This window comes from Grus americana, chromosome 3, assembly GCF_028858705.1.
Source record: "Grus americana isolate bGruAme1 chromosome 3, bGruAme1.mat, whole genome shotgun sequence".
In the NCBI taxonomy this organism is placed as follows: Eukaryota; Metazoa; Chordata; class Aves; order Gruiformes; family Gruidae; genus Grus; species Grus americana.
The window spans coordinates 102,715,288-102,740,624 of NC_072854.1; the positions used below are offsets into that span (position 1 = coordinate 102,715,288).

At 36.1% G+C, this 25,337-nt stretch overlaps 1 protein-coding gene across 1 annotated transcript in view; it reads right to left on the reverse strand.

The window, feature by feature from the left end:
• The window catches only part of USH2A (usherin), a 395,461-nt gene that overhangs the window by 182,535 nt on the left and 187,589 nt on the right, over positions 1–25,337 (reverse strand). Inside the window, exons 32-35 of the mRNA XM_054821392.1 lie at positions 13,482–13,641; positions 12,824–12,995; positions 8,396–8,543; positions 1,468–1,619 (exon numbers count right to left, since the gene is read on the reverse strand). Coding sequence (XP_054677367.1) covers positions 1,468–1,619; positions 8,396–8,543; positions 12,824–12,995; positions 13,482–13,641 — 632 coding nt within the window. The remainder of the gene's footprint in view (positions 1–1,467; positions 1,620–8,395; positions 8,544–12,823; positions 12,996–13,481; positions 13,642–25,337) is intronic.

A 25,337-nucleotide genomic window follows, 5' to 3' on the forward strand; every position in this document is an offset into this window, starting at 1 on the left:
GTGATCAGAGATGGATCACTGGCTTTGGAAAACAGTTTGCGTACTGATCATGGGATGCAGATGAGGATCAGCTAGAGCGACCCCTACTTTGAATTGTTTCAAAAGTCAAGTTACGAGTCTGCAGTTCAGCGGAGATATGAAAAAAGGCTACCAAAAATATTTTTTAAACCCCTGACTACTGCTGTTCTGTTCTGTCCTTTTGATGCCTATTTGATAGGACAGAAATACTGAAAACATACATATTTCATCTGTATGCAAAGCCTGGTAATGACTTGTCTTAAACATCACTACTAACACAATGGATTAAGTTACTGCACATCGAATACCTTAAAACAAGGTTTGCTTTTGAAGTATATGTGAAGTTGTAAAAAATGTACAAGAAAAACTGGCAAAAAGCCATTCAAGCTTTTAAGAGTAAATATCCTTCAAAGCAGAGCAAGCTATAAAATGTTTAACGGTTATAAAGTCTAGTCGTCTTCTACAGACAGACGATGTTACCATTTGAAAGAAAGTAATCTTGGAAAGAATACTGGAAATGTGACTAATGACTTATATCATAAAAAGAAAATCTAGAAGTTCTTTCTGGAGCACTATATAGTGGTATTATAAATTATAATGGAAAAATAAACAGAACAACATGGAAAACTCCCAATTCTTCTCCTTTTTTTTTTTCTTTCCTTGTTAGCAAAATTAAAAGGACACACATAAAACTGAATTAAGCAAAAAAAAAAAAAAAAAATCTCAGAATTAACACAGGTTTCTTTCTCAGTTATGTTTGAAAAAAAACAAGCATAGTAGATATTATTCCAGTCATTCATCAGCTACTCTACTATGAAATCATACTGGATTTATCAGTTCAGGTATACGTCTAAAAACCTTTAACAGAATAAAAAAGCCTCAGAAGGCTTGTTTTTCAGATGTCAAATTTAATATCCCTACATTCTCAAATCCTGAAAAAATGGGGTGTCGTACAAGACTGTTAAAATACGTCCAGTATAATATTTCGATCACATACTTGCATTCAAAAGATATTTACGAATCACCATATTTTTCTTGCTCCTGTTGCCACTTCTGGCTTCTGCAATTCTCAAATTAACTTCAGTCCTTTCAGTCAGGCAGCTAGAAATTTGCTCATTACTGGAACAGTAACTCTTTCTTTATATACGTCCTTATAAATCTGGCTAAAACACATCTGCACCTTTCAAACATATTAACTCTATTTAATTTCAATAACGTGTGTTTCAGCCTCAAATTTTGCCTTTCTTCACTGTATCTATGTTCTACTTTGGAACGGTGCCTGACAATGACCTATCAAATCTTTAGCAGCTCTTAAACAGGATTTTTTTTTAAATGTCACATTTTGCCAGATGGGTTAGTACTGACCAGAGTGAATCATCACCATTTACTCTGATATTCACTGCCATCTGACATTTATTACACTCCCAGAATGCAAATTAAGGTACTCACCAATGGACCCAAAGCGCAACCTTTTGCAGTACATGCCTGGACTCTGAAGGAATGCAGACTCCAAGGAGCAAGTCCATAAGCATAACAGCTTAGCTGTGATGAATTTTGCATCAGAACACCGTCCATATACAATCCATAGCTAGTAATAATACCTGTGAAACAATGTGATAGCACTCAATATCTAAAGAGCTACAGTTTAGAAGAAAACTAATGCTTCAGACATTGGGATGGTAATAGTAGTATTTCAAACAGTTTAGCCTTAAGCAGGTAAGCGTGTAGCAGGACTGTGTATGCAACACTTAGAAAAAACAAACACTCTCCCATCTTTAACTGTTGGACACCTTGCAAGTGGATTGCGTCTTTTGAAAACAATTACACTGTTCCAAAGATCACCCATTAACAAACTTATTTCTGAATAGCAGTTAACATCACCTTGGAATCAGGAAAACTGAGGCAATATCGAAACAAGAACTGGAAAGACACACAAAACCATCTCACATCTTAACATCTTTAGACTTAGAAAAAGGCAGTGATCTACATTATAATTGAAACGTTGAAGCACACCTCAGGCCAGCGCTATAAACTACAATAAATCCGTAACAAATAATTTTGTCACACAAAACACCTTATTGGTACTCATACTTGTTGATAATTATGTCAGATTTTCTGCATTTTGCCAACAAACTAGATACATCATTAATTCAGGGTTATGAGGGTTTTTAAACAGTTTTACCCACTTTTCTAAGCAAAACCACAAAATAGTATGGATTGGTGTTTCCTTCTCAGTGTGCTGTAGAAAAAGTCCTGAATTAAATTATTCCTTACCTATCCAATCTAAAGAAAGAAAACATATTTGCAAACTCAAAACAAATATTAGCAAGACTTCTAGATAGAGGAGAGAATGGTCCTTCTGGTGTAATTGGCTAATACCAACTTAAAAATTGCAGGTGATTGCTTATCTCATTTATAAGGAAATCTAAATCTCTGCTCTTCTGAAGGTGCATGACAGGATAGCATGAACCCTGTACAGACTATACCTACACCGCATTTTGAATATAATGAACTAAAGACTGAATTTTACAGATTTGCTTAGACTTTGGAAGTTGAGCTTGCAAAGGAATCCTTTTTCTCAGGGATATTCCTCCATCTTTCTCACTTCTGAATATTCTCTTTTTTTAAAAGCGGTTTAAGTGTGAAATCTGAAGGCAAATAGATGCAAAGCTATGGAAGGATTCATTAGAAGTGAGTTCAGTTCAGAGGATGCCTTCTACTCTTCCCATTATAGAAAATAGCTTCATATTGTAAAAATAGCACAGGTCATCTTTCCTTCCCTTAAAACTGAATTGTTTGAAACTAAATTTAAGAAGATTCTGTTTGAAACTGAGAAAGTATTTTCCCCCTCTACTGATAGAAGAAAAGCTTTGTAAGTAAAAGTGTATACACAACTGTTTCAGCTGAGCTTTGAAGAGTTATACTTCAAAATGTTTATATGCTAAAGCAATGCAGAGCTGAGTATGGTGAAGTGATTCACAGACTCCCCGATTCTTTTCTCTTCTAGAAAAACTGAGAGGCTAAACTCAAGTCAGACAGAAGAGACGTGTGTGTGGGAGGAAGTCCTGGTTTATCTCACACTATCAATCCTACCACATTTGACAGGCTTCCTAAAGTAAAAATCCCTTGGGATTCCATGTCTAGCTGCTTGTAAAGCAAGGGCATTAATGGTTGATATTTGCCCTACATTACATAAACAAATCATATCTATATATTAAAAATTATTATCTTTATCTCAGAGGAAAAAATACTTAAATACGGATTGATAAGGGTATCCCTACATGTGAATGCTGGCATACAGGGAAAAAACCCAACACTGAAGTACTTTAAGTACCTATACCACTAGCACTTACCCTTTAAAGTAATGGACAAATCATTATTAATTCCTTTGATATTTACGGTAACAGCATGAATCATAATGAGATCATTTGATATTAATGTGGGTGTCATATGTAACTCTATGGTATCCCCATTGTAACTCAGTATTAATTAACTGGACCATTATATTGAAATGTTTCTGAAACCACAGCACTATGCAGCATCTGCACTCTGAGGAGCAGTTTGCTGGTCAATGCTGTGAGCTTCTGTTAGTCTTCCCAGTACTGTCAGAGAACAATCATCTCTACTAAGCTGATCCATTAAGTCTTGATTTTACTTCTGCCTTTGCCTTATATGACTCTGATAGAGAAAATTACAGAATGAAAAGAAAGAAAAAAAAGTACATTTCAGAACAAAAGGGTTGGTAGTTTGATTTTAAGATTTAAGGGCATTTTTCTAAATTAGCCAATAATTCTTTTTGGCCAGGGATAAATAACTTAGCCTCTCTATTTCACCAATATACATTTCCAAAACACACTGAGAAAAAGTTTAAAGCCAGTCCAAAGTTTACTTACTTCTCAAGATTTGCTAGATATTCATGAAGTTTAGCATCCATGAAATATTGGAGTATAGCACATCTTTGTGATTTACAAGGCTTTGTGAGTGACACATGGTCACCATGGAAAGATGCAGTTTCTTCATAATTATTACTTCTAGGTAGCTAGATTAAATCTTGGTTTCACTGAAGACAAAATCTCTATTGACTATAGTACAATTACGTTTCACTTTTGAAAAAAAATCCAAGTATGCAAATTAAACTCAAACTGAAGAAAGCGACACACTCATCCCTTTTTCTTCCTCTTCTCCCCTCCCTGGGTAAGGCCATATAATCTGTCAATGATATTCCAGACATTAAAGATGAAAAGAGGTTTTAAATCTAAAGTGCTACGAGCACTTTACTCTTAAGGTACAATCTAGAGGTCGAATCTTAAGCAAACATACTTTTACCTACATCAATTTCACTGACTACAAACACAAGTCATCTCTCACAAGGATTTGCAGGAACAAGTACTGGATTAGTTCACTGAATAATTTTATAAAGCAGATTTTACTATACCTAATATTTCTGATACAAATTCCATATAGCCTTGGAACATACAGCCCAGATCAAGACCTGATTTTATCTATGACCTGTACACAAGTGAAGTCTTTGAGAAGTGAGCATCTAAGAAAAAATTTCAACACTGAAAAGAGATAAGGCCACTTTTTTATGTGAATGGATTTTAAAAGAGCAGACCTCAAACTATATGGCAAGGCTATAATGGCTATGTTCTGAAGAATAGATAGTTCTTTACTGAGACCAGTACAACAGTGAAGGCTCAAAACAGAATATCTGATGCCACATGTCATTTCACAAGCCTCTCCATATCTCGCCCTCAACTAAATGGTCAATATTGCTTATATTATACTATCTACACATTGTGGTTTAACCCCAGCAGGTAAATAAGCACCATGCAGCCACTCAGTCACCCCCACCCCCCCACAGTGGGATGGGGAGGAGAATGGGAAAAAAAAAACCTCATGGGTTGAGATAAAGACAGTTTAATAGGATAACAAAGGAAGAAAGTAATAATAATTATAATTATAACAATAATAATAATAATTATTATATATATAACAAATGGTGCACAAATGCAATTGCTCAGCACCTGTGGAGGAAAAAAAAAAAAAACTACAACCCAATGCCCAGTTGGTTTCAGAGTCTGGACCATGGCCCATCAACCATTTCATTGTTGGTTTGAAAATAAGACAAAAGAAAATGTGCATTTTACAAATATAGTCAGCATATCATCTTCCAAATGTCTTTACTTCCATACATGGTACATAAATGACATTTCTTAAGCAACTTTCAACAAAGAATTAGGTGTATCGTTTCCCATTTTCTATGAAATGAAAATTTTTCACAAAATAATGTATATTGGCCTTAAATTCAACCAAAAATGGAGCACAGAAATTCAATATCCGTGTTTGGATAACATTAGCCTTTGACCTCTAAATAGTCCCTTATCTCAAAGCTTGACTCCCCACATTGTGCCATCTTTATGAAGAAGCCAAGTAGCCTTTATTCCTATTTGCCACCTTTGGCCTCAAGGGTAGCATGTTAATCCTCCTTAACTTTTTCTAACTGGTGGCAAGCAGCTGGACTCCACCTATATCAAGAGAGCAAAGCAAAATCCATGCTATCCAAACCCCAGTCAGCCTACATATCCATTCAACACCAGCAGCAGCTAATAAGCTTCCTCAGCTCGTGGAAATAAACAGTAACTTCCGTCATATAGTGTCAGAGAAAAGGAGGAGGAAGCTAAAGGAATGGCCCCAGAGACCTACCAAGGAGATGACAATTTATGATATGGCAATCTGCATTTCTTTGCAATTCTTTGCAATTCTGACGTTTCCACCTGAAACAAAGCCAAGTTCAGTAATTTCAAAAAAGCACTACTTACACCTAGTAGACTGAAACTCAGCAAGTTTGAACCAACATTAGAATTTCTGACTATAAGAATACACCAGTAAAATGCTGAAGTAAGAAAATTTAAGGGAAAGTTCCTTCTGCTGGTTCTTTCTCATATTTCAGTCTTCTCAACAATGATATTTTTCAGCTTGCTACAGTTTTAAAATACTGACACAGAGAGCAATTATAAATGACGTGGCCACTAGCAAGACTAAAAGATATGCTGAGAATAAACAAAACAAAGCCACCAAACAATGCAAGCTTTCCGGATTAAGCAGTTGCTCAGAGAAAAGTTTTAGTGCTTCTATTTTATTTCTTTTTTAAAAAATTCTTTTTATGAAATAAGGAAATGGATGAAAATAGGAAATTGGAAAGAAAGAAATAGGAGAATGGGAAAATGTGTTATTAGTTATATATTCTTTTTGAAACTCCCCAAAAAAGTGGGGGAGAAGAAAGAAGAAAAATGAGAGAAAATTTGTATATCCCTTCCTGACCTTTGTGCAAGTGTAAGCAGGCTATGGTGAAAAAAAGATATCCCTGCTCCTCTAATGCCCTTCTGGCTGCCAAATGCTCATGAGAGAGCAATTCTTCCAACTCTTAACCACTCAGCAAGAGCTTGCAGGTGGAAAGAAGAAGCCTTTCCCTGCAAGGCAGGATAGCAGCAGCTGACTTTGCCGAATCCCTTCCATCAGTTCTGACCCTAAGGAAAACCCTCTAACAGCAACATGCATGGTATGCACATATCACCAAAAAATAACAACAGTCCCAAGGGAAAAATAGTCTATGGGCTTCGATTCGTGAGAAGATGTGAAAATACCAGAGAATATTTTTAAAGGGGAGAAATACACGCAGGAGGCCTACACAGGGTGTCCTTGGGATTATAGAGGAGTAGGATATATGGCAAATTTGGTGATTACCTAAACGCATTGTTCAAAATCCCAATATAGAGGTGAACAGTGCTGTCATCAAGGCTGTTGAAACCTCCAGTTTCCATGGATGAAGGGACAAAGGACAGAAGAATATAATTTCTTTTATAAAGCTCCCCTGATTCTTATGACATCTGTTGCTCATCCAGTTCGGATTCACAGCTTTCCTAAAAAGCTCTTTATTGTATTTCCTAACAACCAATTTATTGTATTTAAAAGGAGAGCCAAGCTGTACATAGCAAATGCTGCATTAACAACTAGATACAACGTGCAAATTTAGTAATGAATTCCTAACTTTTAGTTGTTTTAAAAGAAGCTTGTGGAAATTTATTTATCAAACTATAGGACTTTATCCTGTGCTGTTGCTTTGTATACATAAATATATGTACGTATATATTTTTATTTGTTTGATTAGTTAAACCACTCTCTAAACTACTTGGGTTTTTTCCCCACATTGCAAGGATAACAGCATCAGGTCCTGACATGAAATATTACACATAAAAAATGCCCATTGACTTTAGCCACTAAGCCACGTACACGACTGTCCTGCCTGCCTTCCTCATCCCCCCATCCCTTATCCCTCCCCTTTTTCCTTCCTCCTTGCCTTCCCCTAAGCCTTTGCCACATACGCCGATGCGATTTTAGAAACAGGGTTAGAGGGTTTCTGAGGGGCTAGGAGGCAAAATCTTCCAATATGACTCCCATACAAAGAACCAGAAATTATCAATTACATTATTTAACAGCAGATGACATACTCTTATTTCTTTCTAAAAGTAATGTAAGACCTTATAGAGTATTACATATACATAGATTTACAATCACCAGTTTTTGGGGAATCTAAAATTTTAAGTGCCTTGTAGTGACGTTATACAAATAGGATGTGCTTTACCACAATTGAAAGCAGGGAAAAACTTGCAGAGGAAAAATGAAATTAATGTGAAACCACTGTGAGAAATAATTATATATATATCAATATGATAAGCCGAAGAAGAAAAACATTTCTGTTGCTTTAAATTCAGTGATTTCTGCATAGCTGCCTCTTCTGCGATTTAAACCGTTACATGTACGATAATAAAATCAAGGTGAATTCCAAGGCCATATGATACTGTGCAATATCACTAGAAATGTAAAATTTGTCCAGAAGTTTTACGTATGTATAATTCACAATGAAAAACATTTCTAAACAAAAGAAAGTGTATTAATTAACTTCCACAGCCATGGCAATGTACACCTTCAAGATGACTATGTAGAACTTAACTCTAATTATTATTATATATCAATTAGTGTAAAAGAAATGAATGTTTTATTGGAGGGTGAAATGAACATGCTAGACTGATAACTCTCCAAGAACGCCTATTCCGCAGCTCAGTTGTCCTGGAAAACATTAGACAATGAGATGCAGTACACAAGAACTATCAAAAGGGAGCACTTTTGAGCCACTGAAACCGTACGGTAGGCTGAAACCCACAATCTCCTAGCTGCAGACAATGATACTATCTCAGGTATTTTATGTGCTAAAATGATCATTAAAAATTAAGCACCACATATAAGCTGCCATTTAGAATATTAATTTACCTTTACTAATCATCTTTTTAACTTGAGGCTAAAAGAGTTCACTTACCATTCGGATACTCAGGCTTAGTCCATGAGATGTTAAAGGAGTCAGATGAATATGACTGGGCTTTTGGAGCAGGAACACCTTCTGGTGTACTCTCATCTGTTACAGCTGTGCTAGCTTCGCTTATTGAACAGCCACCTCCAGTGCAAGCCTTAAAATATGAATCAAAACAAATAAACATATTTCAATGTAATGCCATTAATTTTAGCAATGATTTTTTTGTAAAGTTTTATAAATTTTACATATCTAAACTTAGTAAGTGTGCTTTTCACAGAAGATCCTTTTTTTTAGCGTAGATTTGTTTACCTCTTAAATAACAGGATGTGGTACTCGTGATAATTTTTAGGTATAATATAGCTAAAACCTTACACTAACGTTTGACTCACAGCATTTTGCATTTGACTGAGTCATAATCCCAGTTAGGTTCCCACTGTTTTTGCAGCTGCAGTTAAAGAAAATTACAGTACAATATATATTATTTACACTGCAAAACTCTTCTGGAATTGACTAAAAAGCTCTTATAAGTTCCAAACACATAATATACTGACCAACTTGCGACACACTTAAAAAATTATCTCGATGAATAGCCATTGAGAAAAAATTGCCATTCAGACAGAGCTGCACTTCATGACAGCACACAGAGTGGTGTGCAGATACAATTAAAATAGTGAAAAACCACTCTATTATAAATCAATATGTAACAGTTATTATTACATGTTTATGGATAACAAAGTGAAATCATTTATATTTCAGTTACCAGAGAAGAAAAGATTGATTACGTGATTTTTACATTTTGCTTGATTACGAAACAATACAACGTGCAAGAAAATGTGCGTATCGGCCCATAAAACAGCCTTTTAAAGTTTTACATGCACAAACATAAGACTACACGGCTATGGTCCTTACGTGTGCTGGTTTTCCAATTACTTGCACTAAGATCAATGACAAGAGACAGGAGTTCTTTGGGAAGTGAAAAAATAGATACAAGAATATATAAACTCTGTACTGGATTTAAAGAGTTTTGGTTTAGTTTATTGTTTCTTTTTAATTTTGTCATTTAACAATAAAATAAGTCAAAACCTGAATTCAACAAAGATTCAGATTTAGAGATACTCTTAATCAAACTTAAAGGATCACCTGTGTTTTTAGGAGTTGCCCATGTACTGAAGTGGACAAGTAGCCCACTATGGATCATCAGCACACAAAGGGAAAATAACCTTGCTGTCCAGATCTCCAGGAATAAAATGTTTCTCTCGATCTAGTATATTTTATTTGAAAGGATTAGCTTCAATTTCCCACTTCCCAGTGTGTTTCAAATCAGAGAGCAGTCAACATATTTCCTACCCTGCTCCAAACATGTATACTAGCCCCATGGGTAAAAATAAGAACTGTTTGTAAATGAGAGGCTATTTTATACACCAAGATTGTTTTGATTTCACTGGAAATTACACTCCCAACACAACTACAGAATGACTCCCTGTGTTCAGTCTAGGCTATCAAATAAAGATCAAAGACTGCAACCTCAGTTTTGGGAACATCCGAAAAAGGCATTTACTTTAAATATGATAGTGTTTAAAAAAAAATAAAATAAAACCAAAATCAAAGTGAGCTCAGACAGGTGCTCAGATAACTGTTTTCATTTTGATAAGGAAAATATTTAAGAACATCATCCTTCCAGTAAAGGCAGACTATTCTTCAAATGATTTCACTTCTACTGGCTTCACGAAGAAGCCAAATAGACCAGCTCTGCAAGACCGCTTCCTCATACATCCCTCACTGCCTTGCTAAACAAGTTGCACCGAGCATCCCTCAAGGAGAGGAGGGCTTTTTCATTCAAGGGCTCGCAGTAACAGCAGACTTCCCGTTCATTTATTTCTTGAATTTCATGAAGCTCAATTTTTGTATCTCTGAAACTTGCTGGGGTATGAAGATTCTGATTCTTCTAATGAAAACCAGTATAAGAAAGCTCATCTGCATTTTAAATAGTGGGATTTTAGATTACGGCATCCAAATGGTCTGGACATTGCTGGGACTCTGGCAGTCACATCCAGTGATGCTCAAAGCCATGAAATCCTACACCCCATTGTGCCGCTCTGAACTTCTCCAAGAAACAGATTTGAGGCAAAATTTGCAAAACTACCAAAGTGTCTAGAGAGCCAAGGGACCAATACAAACCTCATAACAAGACACCACACGGTGATCCTCCAGTTAGCACCTGAGCTAGCTTACCTACACAATACAGCCGTGAGGAGATAATTAGCTGAACAGCTAAATCACAAAAGTACTCAAGTCATATGAATGGGTGTGCCACCCCAGCTACCAAACGCAGCCTTTCGGTTTTTCATGTGCTACGTATTAAATGGCAGTAACCAATTGTGAAAATCAGTAACAGCATACAAAGATAAACATTTTGTTAACTTTAATGTACCTATATTAACTTTGTTGTATAAAAGTTAACGCCAGCAGCCTGTGAGGTGCTGAAAGTTCTGCCGATAAGGATCCCCATTCCTGTGTTCAAGGCTGCAACTTTTGATAACTCAACTTCCAATTTCCCACATAAAACCAGTTTTTGCATGGATACAAAACAAAATTAATACTACCTGTGAAACAACAAAAAGAAAAAGGTTCTAGCTGATAGAAATATTTCATTCTAATAAAAAAAAGGAAGCATTTAATTAATTTTCCAGTATTGAAGGTATGCTATTGTTGGTTTTACTTTAAAAGTTGTATTGAAATTCAGATTAAATTATATTTGAAACAGTAAATATTTCCATTTCTTTCTAGGGGGGGGATGTGTGTGATTTGTGGTTTGTGGGGGGTTTTGGGGTTTGGTTTTTGTGGGGTTTTTTGGGTTTGTTTTTTGTGTTTCTTTTTTTTCATCAAGCATAAGATTTGGCCACATTTAAGCTTCATAACTTGTAAATCTCTAATATTACATTCTTCTCAAACTAGTCTGACAATTTCTAAACACAATGGGTCCAAATGTTTTAAGAAAGCTCTCACCTCAAAGATATTGGGCATTTCATGCACTTTTAGAATTGCCATTTTCAAAGCTGCAAGACATTTAGATCTTCTAACCTGCCTATCATAGACCATTGCATTTTATCCAGGTAAATCTGGTTATCTTCATCGCCAGAAGAAATTATCTTTTCTTACTTTCTGGTTACCACTGATGCTATGCAAATATATATTAAAAAAAATCCACAAAGAAATGAGAAATAAAATATAAAGATCAAAGGTTCCTAAAAATGTATTCAGTAACTTCTAGAAAAGCTGTACATGTTAATGAAGTAAAAACAAAGCTCAGACAACACTTTGTTTTAACCATATCCCAAGGCAGAGCAGTCCCAGTTGCTCTGCATCTCCTAGCTGTTAATTCTCGCCTGATCCTCGCTCCTCGTGTCCCCATGCAGAGGAGCTGGGCAGGAACAGAGAAGAGCTGTGGCACAGTGAAGGACAGCACAAATTCTTTTGATAGTCTCGCTTGCTTATAAAGGCATAAGATGCTTGTTGAAGTACTACCTTAGTTTTGGACATGGTGCTATTTTATATGCTGCACAACTGACTATGCTGAAATATCTAGGAACAAATGAATTAATTTCAACATGAATCCAAGCTTTAATTAGACTGAATATCCTTGCTTTTTCAAGTTCAAGTCAGATCCTTATCATTACCTGAAGGTAGCTTATTTTTTGTGGTATAATATTTAGAACATTCAAGAGCATGTTAAGAAAAAATGAATGCATACCCAGTCTACATAAATGTAAATTTATTCATAATCAAGAGCAGAATATTTTTCTATGGCATTTATCAAAGCAAATATCCTTATATAGGTATTGTTATAAAATGAACAGTGTGCTTAAAACAAGGGACAATCCCATGCTTTTATGCACCTATTTTCAGATTTGTTAGTGAGCTGAAGCTGGTCGATTTCATCACGAAATAAAACCAATAATAAAGAAATGCAATGAAAATACCAAGGTCTTTTAAAATGTTTTGAATAAACAAACCGCTAATTTACACTGGACTCTTTTCCTCTCTGCTATTTCCTTCTACATACAGATTTAATGAAGAAAGAGCAAATTATTATGGTAAAAAATATGAAAGGTTAACATTTTCAAATACATTCAACATTTTCTTGTAATTTGGGGGCAGGAGATATTTTTTGTCTTTCATATGTTTTTGGTCAGTTCTCTACTAGTTATCATCTAACTTATCCTTGAAGAAAAACTGTATTTACATTACACATGCATTTTTTGAGGGCCTGTTTTGAAACAAAACACCTACTCTTGTTCAGGATGGCTCATCCACCTTAGTTTCAGAAAAAAAGAGGTTCAAGTGGACACACAAACCATTAAGTATTTAAGATGTTAACAAAATCAGAATAATTTTCACCATTTTACACCTCTACTACACATCTTTAAAACTTACAGCTAGTTTTATGAGGTATTCAGTACCCGGGAAAAGCTGCTGAATAGTAAAATCCAGAAAAAGTTCTGTGCTGTTATAGATTACATTCCACTTTGTAAAATTCTGCTCATTGTTGGCAATATAAATTATATAGCGATCTAGGATTCCATTTACTTCTACTGGTTCTTTCCATCTGCAAATAAAAGCAAAATACAATTAAGATCAACAAAGATTCAGACCTTACTGAGAAATGTAAGGCTTTGTTTAGGGAACTTTCTGGGGTTTATTTTAAGAATATGAAAACGTAGCTGTGCAACCATAAAAATAAATCTAAGGCATACCTTTAATGCAGTATTTGTACTCAATATATAAATGATTATAGTAATACACAAAGCAGGGTCTACTAAACGGGCATATCACCAGAACATTTCCTGCACTGAAGTTTGCAGAGGCTATGCCCATATGTAGGTTATACTGATTGCGTAAAGACAAAATGGAAATTAAGTTGGCAAGTGATAATCAGAAGGTTCACAGAACCACTAAACTAATCACTTCTATGCATTTAATCATAATAAATTTAATTTTATGTCACAAACCCTTCCCCTGATTGAACTCCCTGGAATTCTTGAATAAACGGAGGCACTATTGTGTTGTCAGGAAAGAAGAAATCCTTACTTACTGTACATATATCGTTCTAGAATCCAAAACCGTCAGGACTGGGGCATCTACGTGAGATGGTGGCAGCTGTGCTGTAAACAAGGTGACCTGGGAACTGTTTGTACAGCCAGCAAGCGTGCATGCAGTGAGCAGAAACTGGTGTGGCGTAAACACTGCTAAATCTAGAGCAAAAAAGGAATATGATTTTACTTTGTATATTAATTGTAACATATTTTTCTGTAACTTTCAGAAGGTAGTTAATTCAGAAAATCAGGAGAAAGAGGGACCTTTATCTCTTAAATGTTTCAGATTTCTCACAGAGGAGTGAATAGGTGCTGGTTGTAACTGCAAATTTTGACTACCAATAGCTCTGTGGAGCATGCTTTGGTTGAGATGACCGCGTTGTACAGTACATTTACACTAGAATGTACATCACCCAAACAAAACAAAGATGTTAGCCTCGTAGGTGCTACATACTATATCAATTTGTTACCGTGGCAAATGAACACCTTTAAGATTATTAAATCAAATCAAATTAATGGAAAAACAAGTACAGGTTCATTAACACAGACAGGTTTTCTTTTTTTTTTTTTTTTAAATGTGCTGTATGATACATGAATGTCGAGCATCAATACATACAATGATTCACTCCATGCAGATTTCACTATAAGCATGAACACAAAGGAAGCTCATTGTTGCCACCACTCATACTGGTCTGTTCTCTCTTTGCCTGTTTGTCTTCAGCTGCATGAACGTCAAACATTTATAAACATATTTCAGTAAAGACAACCTGTCTAATGTTATAGCAAAACAACTGTTAAATGGTTATTTATTATGAAGCTATCTTGAGTTTCAATTATTGCAGAAAATGGTGAAGAAAATGTAGCATCTTTGCTGAATAAATATTCTAAAAGATCTTAAGCTTCACATATTCTTCACTGTAGTAATAAAGGAATGTTTGTCAGAAAAACTATAGTAGGAAAGTAATGCAGACATAATTTCCTAATATTTTTCTTTTTTTTTTTTTAATTAAAATACAAGTCACAGATTTTAATGAGTAAATCCTTTAAGAAGGAATTTACAATTGAGGTTTCGGCAACAGTATAAGGTATACAAGTAAAATGCTTATGTTATGGATACACATTTATAGTATGCTAGAAAAGTTCTGGATTTTTGCAAGATGTAACAAATACTAGTGTTTTCAGAGCCAAATTGTATCAAACTATCATTTTGTACAAAAATATTTATGAGCACAAATTCAAAAATTGAAACTGAATGACAAAGACATCACTAAAGCAGATACGTTCTAGACCCAACTTCTTTCTCATTAGTTTTCCCCTCCTATAATGTCTCCAGTCCCAGCTGCAATGGAATTCCTTCCCATTTACTCCACTCTGTGTGAGGAGAGAATGAACTCGTGCATTTTCATTGAAAACACAGTATCACTCAGTGGTATTGTTCTATGGAGCACATGGCAAAGTGAGAGTTAAAAAATTGCTCTAACAAAAAAAAAAAAAATCATCAAGTGAATGCCTGTAACAGTGACATGTTTAATCAACATAATGGGGCTGATTCTACCAGGGTTAAGCAGTGCTTATGTGGGTGAGAGGGGTAAAGCACACTCCAGAGCAGGTGCTCAAGCTGGCTCAGCAAGCAGAGAAAGTAAACTCCACATACTGCACCGACTGCATGGCCCTTATTAGTGTACACCTTCCTGGGTCCCGTGTTCCTTGCAGCTGCCATCGGAGAAGCCACAAAAAGTACAGATGGAGATGGAAGTCTGTGAGACAAGGATCAGATACTCCATGTTCTGGGTGGGCAAACAAGTGACCAGAAGGGTTTTACTTTTAGCAATCCTAAAATGTGCAGCTGAAAGCAATCCATGGCACCTATTTAATTCATGTGCTTGTAAACAGTAAATAGGCATTCTGCTCTCTCCGTTGAAACTGTGTTGTGGGGCTTCATTTAGCAGCCTGAATATAACACAAGGGAAGGGGGAAGAGAAAAAGTGGATTTCTCCTCTTCCATTTGTTTATGGTCGATCACTGTTTTCCTTGAACACAGATTTGGGATGGGTGTTGGGGAGGAGTATTTTTCTTTCCTTAAGGAAAATTCCTCACCAAGAAACTGTTGTTTTTTAAAAAGTATCTTGTACTGAAACCCTGATTTGACGCACACTGTAGCTGATGAGACTACGTGCATGCATAAGAGTTTCTGGAAACACCTCGTTAAATTTGAAGAGGGAGGAACTTTGTCAAGGATGAAAAGAATGGAAGATGGAAAAATGGGTTTTTTCCCTCCCTGAAAAAAAAAAAAAAAACAAGTGACTATAAGTTACTATCTGTGTCTCAGTTCCTGGAATGGTAAAAGCAAAAAGATATGACAGGGAAACAGGCAAAGCTTAAAAGAACAGGAATAACAAGCAATGGAAACACAGCACATATGAACAGCAAGATCCTTTAGGATCAACTGACAAGTGTACTGAGAGGGGTGGGAAGGAGAGGAGCGGTTAAAAAAAAAAAAAAGAGTAGAAAGATAAAATATGGGAAAAAAGCAACATGTCACCAGGATCAAACGAAATCTTTATTCCTCCTCTTGATTTAAAAACGGAAATATATTTTGACTAATAAATGCCACATAGAAAGTTCCAATGAAATCTGAAAGATTTTGGTGGGATAAAGGCTAAAAAGAAAAATTAAGTTAGTGGGAGCAGGAGAAGAAAATACAGAAATTAGAGACAGGAACATCACTCAAAGCATGAGCTTTGCAGTCAATGAAAATCTCTCCATAAACTTCATTGAGATTTGGATGAGCCTGCAAATATAGTGTAGGTAGTATTTCTAAAAGCTTAGAATCAGAAACTCACAAACTGAACAATAAAAATCATATTACATCATAATTGATGTCATTATTTGTCACAGTCAGATTTGGCAGATATTTTCCTGTTTAAAGTTCAAAGTGTTTCATAATGGATCAATGGATTCAAACAACTACAGATACAAACATGAATCTGAATGAGGAGGGAGGAGGTTCTTAAAACTACAAAGCTACTGTTCGTCAAGGTCCTCTAGCAACAACGCCTTATTTTCCATTTGCTTGATTGCATGATTTGCATAAGATCAAATGTAGGCAATTGTGGACATGAAAAACAGATCGCTCTCAAACACATTAGAAATGGATCCACAAGCATTATCCAGAAATGCCTTACAAGAAAATGCATCCCAGTGCATGGAAAACTCAGTGATTAATGTCAAACAAACTATAATTTACAATATAGGGCATGAATTATATGTTATTTTACAATTGATTTCATGCTGTTGGTGAAAGAATTTCATTGATCTCAATTTACAAAATGAATACAATAAGCAGACAATTGTTTTCTTTTTAACTCACAGCAAAATTTGATTTTTTTTTGCTTACACATTTGCTTGATCAGGTTATACTCCTGTGTGTGCCACAATTCCAGTCCTCTGTGTTACTTTAAAATAATATCGAATGCTTCTTATTGCAATTTTCCAATAACTACTCTCTTAAATCACTTATTTCTTATCAACACAAAACTAAACAATTGCAGAGGTTTACTGAGAAAAGCCTAAATTCAGGATTTGGTCTTGTTCTCTCTTCTGGACTCATAAGGGCAAATTGCATCAACAGACAACAACAACAAGAGAGACTTTCTTGGGGGTATGAGATTCCCTCAAATCATCCTATTAAGGTAGCAGGTAGCCAGAAAAATAATTCTGCATTTTTCGTGTCAAAAACAGAACAAAAGAAGAAAAGTAAAATAAGACCCCACATATCCGTTTTAAAACCATTATCTACTTTCCCCAAAGAAAAAAGCGGGGGGGAGGGGGGAAGGGCATGTGCATGTGGGATGGAGAGGAAGGGCAGGGAGAGAAGGGATCAACCTGCCTTTTTATCTCTTTGACCTCAGAGGCAATACAAACTAAATTCTTTTCTAACTCATATGTCGCCAAGAGAATTGCTAACTATAGTGGCTATCATTAAAATCGACATTTGCATACCACTACATTTATTATATATGTGGTATATGTGGAACTTCCCACACTAACCAAGGCAACTATCTTAAATATCATGGTAAATCTAACTATAGTGGTTGGTATATATCCAGTTTCTAATAACCACCAGCATAAGTCCTGATAGCACAATCAATGCATGAGACAGAAAGAATAAAGAATGACCCTGTTTGCATGGTCAATAAGAACACTCACTTTGCTTAGATCAAATTTAACGGGTAGTCACTGAAAGATAACATGGAACACTACAGTGCTACTTTTAGCATGGAATTTGAGAGATGTTACTAAGACAGAGAAGAAAAACATAGTTAGTACAGTAAAAAAAAAAAAAAAAACCCAAACAAACCACAACCCTGAAATTAGAGATTTAATAACTTGACTCAAAACATGAGTTTTACCATCAAGCTGTCAGAGTGCATCACAGTTAAAAAATAACACAGTAGTAATGTCCACAGTATTTTAATTTATCTGTAACATGTAGCATTCTGTATTCAGGTTTACAGCAAGAGAGTCACATCTCCTCCTTTCCTCCCCTTTTCCACCCTATTTTCACTCTCCCTTGTTTCAGGTAGCTTTTGTAAGGACCAGAAATGGCAATGTCCTGTCCTGGTGAGCGCTCAGTTGAAACGTGACTTGTGTAAGGAACCCCACATAGTTTCTCTCAGGAAAATAATTGAGACAATAGCTATCCCATTGCTATATTCAAAGGAAAATAATACGGCAGCACTGTAGCAAGGGATTGTTAGCAGCACAACAAAGAAAACCTGCTGAGAGAGTATGAAGATGAAAAACTTCTAAAGAATTCCAATCACCACATTGTTTATGTAGGTAGACTGTACGACTACTTCGGCTCATTACTCACATCCTTATTCTGTTCTCTCATACTCTTTCTCATAGTTTGTTAAATTAACTCACAGTAACAATATTTAATTATAAGGTAAACTCTTTGGGGCCATAAATCTGTATCACCAAATGCAACAATGTCCCCATCTGATTTTTATGCACTACCAAAAAATAAATCAAATTCATCAAGTAAGTGCCAAGATTGTATTCTCAGGCTTGCTCCATCAGACATCATTAGCAGTTCTTTCCCTTCCACCATTTTCTGAAAGCAAGCAACAACTCATATAGAACATTTAGTACAGTATATCCTGCTTTCTGTATTTATAAAGCACAGATCAATTATATTGACTCTTGAAGAACCATCGCTAATGTACAACCTTCTCTGGGAAGGTATTATACTAATGCTGCATCTTTTTCACAGATGTCCTGTGAACCCCATGCCATACTCACCACTTCCTTGAAAATATTTCAGAAAAAACAGGGCGTCACAAATGACACCACTTGCCTACTTCAGGCAACTCAATCAAGCCCAAGCAAACAGCGTGCTCATGTACCTCATTGTATAAACTAGCAATCAATGGCCTTTCACATGTGAAACTGGCCCATTAATTGAAGAAAACAGCTATCTTCCAAGATAGCAGCAAATTCTGCCAGATATTAATTAACAGTTAAGAATGTTCCAGAGCAAGAATTTTGTGAAGCCACTAAAACAAGGGCAAGAAATAGAGACACACAAATAAACTCAGGGTCACAAATAATTATTTTCCAGAGGCACCATAAGCTGTTATTCTGCTCTCTAACCAGCGAAGACTTTGACACAATGGCATACGGATGAAACAACTTTGCTTCTAGCTGGCCAACAAATGCTGACGTGTTTTAGAACCTATTTGCTCAGCAGTAAATATAGCTGTTTTTCCAAATTACTCATAAAGGAGTAAATCCTCATTCCATTTGAGATTTATATGCTTCAGAAGAGTTCAGGAAACGTACAATTTCCAAGCCTCCTCTGAGGAATTAAAGAGCATAGCATGAAACCGTATATCACGTGGGAGCACCAAAACCATGACAGTCATGTTGGACTATGTAAAAAGGTTTTATTCAAGAAGAAAAACCCTTTGGCACAAATGTGCAACAAAAGGATCTTTAATCAGTTTGTAACGATGTCAAACAATTAATGAAGTTATTACATGCACATGGTAAAACTACAGTTCCACTTTTGGAAAAGTGGTAGCTCCAAAGTACTTTAATGCTTTTAAATACAATTATGTTTTAACAACAGAGATTATAAAGTCTATCTGTTTTCATATTTAGTAACAGTGTCTCTTGGTTATGCTCTTACAACCCTTAACTGTCGCACAGAAAACTTTTCTGCCATTTAGCAGCCCAAACACTTGCACTTCTTTGAGCACAAACTCATTCCGGCTAATTCACAAGGCCACATTAACATCCATTCCCAATTATTGTGTATCATTTTCCTTTTTTTTTTTTTTTCTTTTAGTAAAACTATTAGTTTTAACCTTACCTTAGCAAGATACACATCTTTTTTAATTAAACATGCATATTATTCCTTTCCCATTGCAAAAGCTGGAATACAAGGATTCCAGTATTTTAAAGTCATGTCCCTGAGACAGCTACTATGGGTACATTTCCCAGGCTGTTCTTGCCCTCCAGTTAGGACACACTAGCTTGAAATCCTAAAGGTGCTCAGCTGAAGAAAACTCAAATCACATGGAGTGCCACATACCACATTGCTTAGAAAAACTTGAAGGGAAACATCAGAGAAGGACATTTAAACTTCTCTGAATACTTTACCACCAATTAATCTACCTGATTCCTTGTGTAACTCTAAAGACATCTCATGTCACTGACCACAGAAGAATCATGGTGCATGCGTGAAGCTTCTTGGAAACCTCCTTCTCCTAACATGCCTAAAGTGTTCCCCTGGCCCATCATCATTAGTCACCGTCAGAAAAATATAGAGGCATTTTGGGAGGCTTTTTAAAGGCTTCTCTTGCTGCCAAAACAACACATAGGCAGGCAGTGCAAATATTCAGCATCAAATAAACCTAATGAACTTCCAAGTTACATCTTTGTTTACTAGAATTAAAACCATGCATTGTCTCCCTAGTTCACTTCAACTATAACAGCTGGACAAACAAGGTGAGATTGAAGGTCAGAGGGGGAGAAAGCAGGAAGAGGACAGAGCACACCATTAATTTTTACCAGGCACATGAAGAGAAGTAATTGTGGTAATATCAATATCACTACCTTAGTTGTCATTTCTTTGCACATCATATGGCCTGATGCAGCCCTATTTTAAGATTTAAATGAAAATTTCCATTCATGAATGCTTCCAGTCCAGTCCCTGTCTTGCTGTCAGCTTAGAGGGAAGTTGTTAGTATACATCATAAGAACCAGGATCTCTCAGTCAATGTTGAGCCCAAAAATGTGAAAACGGGGGGGGGAAGCGTTTTGAACATTTTACCTCTGTATTACTTCAGCTTTATGTTCACAACTGGAAAATATATTTGCACTAGGCAACTACGTTGCAAATTTGAATCTCAGATACTTGCTGCTATAAAACTGGAACTACTCTGGATTCACATTAGTATGACCAAGAACCCCTTGGCTCACTAACAGAAGTACATCCTGTATTCCCAGGTAATTCCAGTCTTGCTGCAGTGGAAGAAACAAAATTCAGATCCACCTTACATCTGGTGTCGAGTTAATTTTATCAGGTCAAGAGAAGTGTCCGACTGCCACTTTTGCAACCCGCTGAAGAACACATATGAGTGTGCAGCTACAGTAAGAGAAGTCAGTAAGATGTTAAGTTATATAAGAATATATGGTAAGTAATACAGCAACTATTACTATCCATTTTATATAAATTAATAGTGCAGTCTGATGGGGAATAGCATATGTTACAGACTGCAGAAATAAAGTCTGTCTGGAAAATGGCAATGAGAAAGCACAGGCTTACAGACACGCTCTTAGGAAGAGAGGCTGAAAAAACAACCTGAGAAAAGGAAACAAAGAAGATGACACACCATACAGGTATATAAGTTAGTAAGTGCTACACAGAAAAGCAATTAGGACCCTGTGTTCCCATGAACTCCCTTTCAATAATGGGGGAGGGGAGGGGAAGAACATAAAATAAAATAAAATAAATTTAGAAAGTGGAATTTCCAGAGAAACTCACCCCACCCAAAATCATGGAATATCTACTGCTGACAAGAAGATTCAGGTTTATCTGTACAAATCAAATCCTAGGGAAGAGACATTAAATATCAACATCATGTTTTTAATATTATTTTGATAAGCATCACTGTATTTTGCAAACCTGTGGAACACTCTCCTGCAAAATTTTATACTTCTCTCTCTGTATCTGAGAATCCTTAGAACTCTGCAACACTGTATTTTATTTTATTTTTTTAAGTTTTCCTGTTTAAGAAAAAGAAAAAGAGGGATGGGAGGAAGGAAATTAATTTCCAAAAGAAATACTTTCTTTGACAAAAAGTAAACAATTTTACTGGTAGATTTTTACCTATTAAAATTGAATATGCATACTAAATTGCATTTTAACCCCCAAACAATTGTTTTAATCAACAAAATATTCAACAACAAAAAATTCATCAAGCAAGCAGAAACTTGAGACAGCACACTCAGACTAGAAATTGGAGTCTAAACAAGAAAAATGTGACAGTGGTTGTTTGAACTGGTATGAACTAGAGGTTACGGATTAGTGGCTTATAGGTTATGAGCTTTATTTAGGTATATATGCATTTTCCATCCATTATGGGTAACTTTTTCCACCTTTTCATATAGTACCAGGCATGCAAGATGATTAGAGAACAACTCTCACCATCCAGGCAAAGCATCATGAGATTTAAGAGTTTCTGTAGAAGAGAGATACCATCACCTTCCCAGGACCAGAACAGCTCTGTGTATCTGAATTATAGTCAGAGAATAAAGGGTTTTGCTAAAACATTACTGTAGTGCTGGAACAAAGATAGTAGGAGGACTTGGCTTCTGAGCACCGTTCCTAAACAAGACAATTTATAGCAAGTTAAATCTATGGCAAGACTACAAAAGCTGAGCTAGTTTTCAGCTAGCCACAGAATCAGCAGCATAGTAAAAAATACGGTACTTCTACCTGCTCTCCTCTGTCCTTACAGGAACGATCAGCCCCAGCTGTTGAGTCATCAATATGGTCAACATGTGGTTGGGGAAAATTATCAGGATTATCTCCCCCCCGCCTTTTTTTTTAATTTTACTTGCTTTATATTTATTTTCAACACACACACACAAAACACAAAACCCTGAAAAGCCCAAAGTTTTTTCAACTTGACATGTTGCACTACCCAGTTATGTCATGTAGTGTCAGTACTGTCATCAGATAACATAACTGCCACAATCTGATGTGATGCATTAAACTGGGATTACCAGAATAAATCATGTTTGTGGGTACAGAGATCACAGGTGGTGTAGTCAGCTGCTTTGTATTATGGCGCATCTATAGGATGTGCAGATTAGGATATAATGTTCAGAGGCTTGTTCTCGTTTGTGAAGTGCTTTGCAACCATAACTCAATAGTAAGGAGCCACCAAACAGTTATAATGGCATAAACCATCATCAGGGAAAAATACAAATCGATCAGTGCCAGCGATATAAAAGAAAGAGCATGCATCTGTCCCCAGTCTCATAAATTCAGTGGTTGTTGCAGGCTTTTTCTCTATCCCACATGTACTTTATTAATAACAGTAACTATCATAAATAATAATAATGCAGAGTAGTTTATTTCAAGATGAATGCTGCTCTTATTATCTGTTGATCCTCTCCCTTATTTCTTATATCCTGTCTATATTCCTCCTGTAAATGGTGGGGGGAGAGCTAGTTTAATTTATTGTTTGAAGTTTATGCCCTTTAATTGGCAACAGTGTGCTATGCCAAGAAAGTTGTCTATGTAGGCTCCCTGAAATATCTGCATACCTTAACTGGCATGTTAAGCTTGTACAAAGGAGGCATAGAATTTACATTCTACTGCATGTTATAAATAAGTAATAAGAACAGATTAGAATTATGCATTTACGCCTACTAGTGAGAGTGAGATGCATAATTCACAAGTGGCAAACCCTTAAGAGGCTTTCGTATTTCACCCCAACCCTCTCCCCCCACCCCCAATCTCGTGTATGTAGAACACAGTATATTTTTCAGTCCCACTGCTCCACATTTTTTTTTTTTCCAGCTAGACAATTAGATTTTATAATCACTACCTTTTCTTTCTTCCAGAAAGCAACACACACTGTATGTTAGCAGTCATTGCAGGGAATGTATCTGCTTTATGTTACAGTATTGGTGTCATCTTTCTGTATTTTCTTGTGATAATCAGGGACACGACCGTAAGAGGCAGATGTTAAATGGCAGTGCTTTCAGAAAGTGCCAGAGTAAACTGAAGCCCTCTACCTAACTTACAAAAAGAATGCAGAACTTGCAACTGAAACTTCATTACGCTTCATAGTTAACGTGACGTACTGCTCCTCTAGTTGGATCTCCTGGAGGAGTAAACTAATCTCTATGCCCGTTCATGTCCTCAAGTTTCTCTGCTGAAGCCTGTAAACTAATACCTCTTGTGACCACAATTTACATGATAGCACATGAAGGCCACAGATTTTGCAGAGCCTGTGGCTTTCCCCCTCCCAGCAGTTCTACTAAGAAGCACTCTGTTATCTGGTGATAAGGTGTAGGAACAAAGAAAGATTTTAGTCTAGTTGCTTTAATATTTTTTTTTGTTTGTTTTTGTTCTGTGGCTGGAGCATTACAGTATTGATTAATGTACCACCCAAAGAGGCATCACTAGGGACAGGCTCTTTGGTGGAAGAAGTCACCTTGTAATTTCTCTTAACTGTTTTGAACTCAGTCTATTTAGTTCTCTGGATTTTCCTTTGTCCTGTGTAGAACCGTATTAAATTATGTTCTTGTTCTAACTACCATTTGTTTATTCTGCCTGAATCTGTGCCATGCAACTTCTTTTCATAGTTAAGCTAAGACTTGTACCTGTCTTTTTCTGGTAACATTTATTTATTTATTTATTTGATCTTTTGATTTCTTCAGTGTACCTCGCTTTAATTTGAGATTTTCTTGACTACCTTTCTATGTACTTTATCTCTGCCTGTAAACTTAGGAGAAAGACTTCAATTATGTATGTATTTGAATTCCCAGTACAATTTAACACCTTAAAATTGTTATGTGACTTTGCAACAATGGTATTAAATCCCAAGAGCAGTATCTCAAAAATTCAAAACACATTAGTTGAAATGAAAATAATACTTTTACCCTAACTTTTAAGAATAGCAAAAGGTACCACAATTATTTTGATACGTAGGAGAGCATTCTTATCCTTGAGCAGATGAAAGGGCTAGCACGCCAGCTCATGAGACGTGAACATTCTTGTCAATGGGGTTAAATTATTGTTCCTTCACCAGAAAAAAAATAAGTAACAATATTAAAATTAAGTTACCATAAATAGCTGCAAAGTTGAAGTCAGTACAAAACTCAGCTTTCCAAAGGAAGCTATTGACATACTGTACCAACATGGGTTACTTTCCACAATTGATGATTTCCTTCATTTTCTACAGACTGTGGAAATTTTCATGACTTATGCATCCTTTGTATGAACTCACCAGGTCTAGCCAATGATCCTGGAAAGGTAAGCAATGAGGACCCAGAAGCTTTTAATAAGCCATATTCTCTCGTCACCTCTGAATAACCTTTTCCACTGACTAGCAGAGGGGAAGGAAAGCTATTCACCCACTGTCCTAACGAGAAAGCTTTCAACTGTTGGCAGAGCTCTTTCAGCTGCCTCTACTATCTATTCAGTACTGATTCCAACTCTAATTTATACCAACTAGAAAAATATTTAAAGTAAAATAGTATAAGTCTCCCCCAAGATATAATGTATAAAGTTTTATACATTCATGCACCTCTGTTGATGGAAACCA